The 4,601-nt window shown below is 43.1% G+C and overlaps 1 protein-coding gene across 1 annotated transcript; it reads left to right on the top strand.

Moving 5' to 3' along the window:
- The first annotated feature begins 1,362 nt into the window (after positions 1-1,362).
- On the top strand, positions 1,363-2,316 carry OR6Q1 (olfactory receptor family 6 subfamily Q member 1). Its single transcript, NM_001388595.1, is given in 1 exon segment — positions 1,363-2,316. A coding segment is annotated over 1 exon segment (954 nt).
- The last annotated feature ends 2,285 nt before the right edge of the window (positions 2,317-4,601 follow it).

Genomic DNA, 4,601 nt, shown 5'->3' with positions numbered 1-4,601 from the left:
GGATCATGCCCTGGGCTGAAGGCAGGCGCTAAACCTCTGAACCACCCAGGGATTCCCCATCCCCCCAATTCTGTCTCTTAATAGCTCTGTTCACTCTCCATGCCTATGGCCTATGGCTATCATCACCCCATGCTACACCTGCAAAACATTCTTACCTGGCTTTCTGTCTCCCATCTTAATCCTCTCCATGGCTGTGTTGGCACAGCAAACTTGGTCCTTATGAAGGGCAGAAAGCTTAGCTTGCTCCTCTTCTTAAGCTCCTCAAGGCTGTCTGTTGTTCTCATACTGAAGTTCAGCTCTGTCCTTTCCTTTCACTTGGCTCTTTGCTCTTCATGATGTCCTTGCCTGTTCCTCAGCCTCAACAGGAGCCTTCTTCCCTACATTCTCTACTCCAGGAGAAGTCAACATTTAAATTTTTCTCTACCATATATTGACCTAAACATGATGCTAAATGCATTAAAGGGATTATCTACTTAAGAATTTCACTAGTTGGGGCACCTGGGTGGCTCAGTGGTTGGGCGTCTGCCTTTGGGTCAGGGAGTGATCCTGGGGTCCTGGGATCGAGTCCCACATCAGGCTCCCTGCATGGAACCTGCTTCTTCCTTTTCCTATGTCTCTGCCTCTCTCTGGTCTCTCATGAATAAATAAATAAAACCTTTAAAAAAATTTTCACTGGTCTATTAGTTAAATTCTTTTGTATTTAAAGCCAGGTTGGGGTGCCTGGGTGGCTCAGCAGTTTGGTGCCTGCCTTTGGCCCAGAGCGTGATCCTGGAGTCCTGGGATCGAGTCCCATGTCGAGCTCCTTGCATGGAGCTTGCTTCTCCTCCCTCTGCCTATGTCTCTGCCTCTCTCTGTGTCTCTCATGAATAAATAAATAAAATCTAAAAAAAAAAAAAAAGCCAGGTAGGTAGGCTTGATCAGAAAGCCAAGCTTTTAACTTCCATGGTAACCTGTATCTACTTAAAGTTTTCCAAATGCATGGTGTTCTCTCTGGTCTCTGAGATGTTAGACTTGCTGGGCTCTCTTCTCTTTTATCTCAGTTGCTTATCCTTATCTTCCAGGTTCCAGTTGAGACAACACTTCCTTTAGGAAGTGTTCTCTGATTCCTCCAGACTAGGGAAGCTTCCCTGCTATATCCTCCCATGATACCTCCATCCATATCCAGCACTTGAAATTTTGTACTGAAGTTGTCTGTTTTCTGGAGCTCCTCACGGACTGCATATTCTTCGAGGGCAGGAAAAGTGTCTTGACTTTGTTTTCCTCTTCCAAAATGAAAGATGTCTCTGTGCACCATCCTTACTGATTCTCTTTGAATTGTCTTCATCTATGAGGCTATGAGTGTCCTGACTCTTGCTCACACCCATGCAGCCATATGCCCAAAACTGGACCGATGTAACAGAGTTTGTCATGGTGGGCTTTGCTGGGGTGCATGAAGCACGCCTTCTCTTCTTTACAGTCTTTCTCACCATGTACCTGTTCACCTTGGTGGAGAACTTGGCCATCATCTTGGTGGTGGCTTTGAACCATCGGCTACACAGACCCATGTATTTCTTCCTGACACACTTGTCCTGCCTTGAAATTTGGTACACTTCAGTGACGGTGCCTAAGATGCTGGCTGGTTTTATTGGGGTAGATGGGGGCAAGAATATCTCCTACACTGGCTGTCTATCCCAACTCTTCATCTTTACCTTCCTGGGGGCAACTGAGTGTTTTCTACTGGCTGCCATGGCCTATGACCGCTATGTGGCCATTTGTATGCCTCTTCGATATGGGGCCTTGGTGTCGTGGGGCACCTGCATCCGTCTGGCAGCTGCTTGTTGGCTGGTGGGCCTCCTCACACCTGTTTTGCCTATCTACCTCATGTCCCAGCTGACATTTTGTGGTCCCAATGTCATCGACCACTTCTTCTGTGATGTCTCACCACTGCTAGCCTTGTCCTGCTCAGATGTCACCCTGAAGGAGACCACAGACTTCCTAGTCTCTCTGATGGTGCTCCTGGTCTCCTCTACAGTCATTTCTGTGTCCTATGGCAACATCGTCTGGACGTTGCTGCACATCCGTTCGGCTGCTGAGCGCAGAAAGGCTTTCTCCACTTGTGCAGCTCACCTGACAGTGGTGAGCCTCTTCTATGGCACTCTTTTCTTTATGTATGTCCGGACCAAAGTGGCCTCCTCCATCAACTTCAACAAGGTAGTGTCTGTCTTCTACTCCATTGTCACACCAATGCTCAACCCCCTCATCTACAGTCTTCGGAACAAGGAGGTGAAGGGAGCTCTGGGCCGAGCCTTTTCCCTCAGGTCTTGGAAAGGTCAGTGAGGAGGCAGGTGGGGCCCTAGTTTTCTTGTCTGGATTTTCAGAAGGAAAGTGGTGAGGACTATGGGACAGAGCAGTAACCTAGCTAGTCAGGAGTTATGGATTACGTGTTAGTTAAAGTAAATTGTTAATCTGTTATCACAAGAGACACTTAACTCTAATGCAGCTTAAAGACAGATTTCCTCTTTTTTGCATGAGTTCAAGGGGAGTGTTCCAGGTTGGTAAGTGGCTCTGTTCAACAGGCATTCAAAGACCCAGTTTCTGTCCATCCATAGAGTCCACATTCCTTAGGATGTTGATAAGTGAAGGGCTATGGGCCAAATTCAACTCAGCACTTCTTTTTTTATGAGTTTTGAGCTAAAAATGGCTTTTATACTTTTAAATGATTGTAAACAAATCAAAAGTAGAATAATATTTCGTGACATATCATTTTATAAAATTAAAATTTCAGTGTTCATAAATCAAATTATACTAGAATACAATAACATCATATATGTTGTTTATGGCTCCTTTTGTGCTACAATGACAGAGTTGAGTAGTTGTGATAGAGACCGCTTGCCAATCCCCAATCTAAGGCCTTTTTGTTATTTACATGGTCAATAAAGCGTTTCAGGGGGGCAAGAAGGGTGAGGGTAGATTATGGAGGAAACAAACCTCACCTCTTAAAGTTTCTCCACTAGATGTAGAAACCATCATTTCTGCTCAGTTCTCTTGGTAAGAAGCTAGCCATAAGTCCTATATAATTGCTAAAAATAATCCATAGCAAGGTGGCCAGGTACCGACCCCCAATTTGATGATTGTGGAGAAAAAGGAGAGAAGAAATTTTGGCAGACAGTCAGCAGTTTTCATTACAAAGTCCCCACAATCACAGGTGATTTTCCATGTGATCCCTGAACTTATTTTCTTTGTAGCTACATGGTCTTATTTGAAACATAGACCCATCTGTCCTCTTCACCAAACCGTGCTTTGAAAATGCATTTAAGAAGATCTGTATGACGATGTCAGCGCACTTGAAGTAAGGCTTCAAAGGCAATTATAATTCAAGTCATTCCCTACGCTTAGATAGTTGTACTCTTAAAGACATTTATAATCACCATTTGAATGTGCATTCCAGCAACTACAGTACATGGAAGAGGAAAATGCTGGGCTTGATTGAGTTGGGGAAGGACAGATTTTCTGTGATAGTGTTTCTCACCTGGCCAAGAATGAGCGGATTACATGATGGTACCCATAGCATCATGGTCTCTACACCCCCTGCCCCACTCAGTGTCTTAGCTGTTGCACTTGTAATGGTCAGGAGAGAGGACACAAAACCACATTTTGAAAGTCATTTCATTTGTTGAATACTATATATAATTTATTGAATATTATATATGTGCTTTATATGCTTTTGGATGATGGCAAGATGCATAAACAGTGCCAAAATGAGAACCTTTCAGGATCAAAAATAAGAATTCATGTGAATGAAATAAGAGTAGAACTTTCAGACACCTGACTTGAGTAGATTTGAACACAAAATGCATTTGACTTTTAGGTTTCTGGCTGATGGAAACAAAGCAAAACATAATGGGTATATAAGCGTTCTCCAGAGAAACAGAACCAATAAGATCTCTATCTATCTATCTATCTATCTATCTATCTATCTATCTATCTATCTATCCATCTATCTATCTATCATTATAGTGGTATAACTATCTATCTATTTAGATAGACTGAAAGATTATAGGTGTTGGCTCACATGATATGAAGGCTGAGAAGTCCCATGATCTGTCATCTTCAAGCTGGAGAACTGAGAAAATCAGTGGTGTGATTCAGTCTGAGCCTGAAGGTTTGAGGACCAGAGGAACCTATGGGGGTAAGTCTGACACCAAGGCCTAAGAATCAGGGGCACAAATGTTCAAGGGCAGGAGAAGATGGATGTCAAAGCACCAGTCAAGAGAGCAAATTCTCCCTTCCTGCTCCTTTTGGTTCATCTAGGCCCTCAATGGACTAGATGATGTTCACTTGTATTGGTGAGAACAATCTTCTCTTTTCAGTCTACTTATTCAGTCTTCAGAAAAATCCTTGTAAACACCCCAAAATAACATTTTAATGACTATTTGAGCATCCCTTAGCCCAGTGAGGTTGATGGAAAAGATTCACTATCATACCAAGTCGTGTCATTCTCATTTATGATTCTAGAAAGAACTCAAGTTCAAACACACAGAATGCTTTCTGGATTTTGACTCTAAGAACAACTCTATGGGAAGTATCAATGAAACTTACAATTTTGAGATTGTTGAAGATCA

The sequence above is a fragment of the Canis lupus genome, chromosome 18 (assembly GCF_011100685.1).
Source record: "Canis lupus familiaris isolate Mischka breed German Shepherd chromosome 18, alternate assembly UU_Cfam_GSD_1.0, whole genome shotgun sequence".
Taxonomy (NCBI): Eukaryota; Metazoa; Chordata; class Mammalia; order Carnivora; family Canidae; genus Canis; species Canis lupus.
This window is presented reverse-complemented; position numbering and strand designations above follow the sequence as displayed.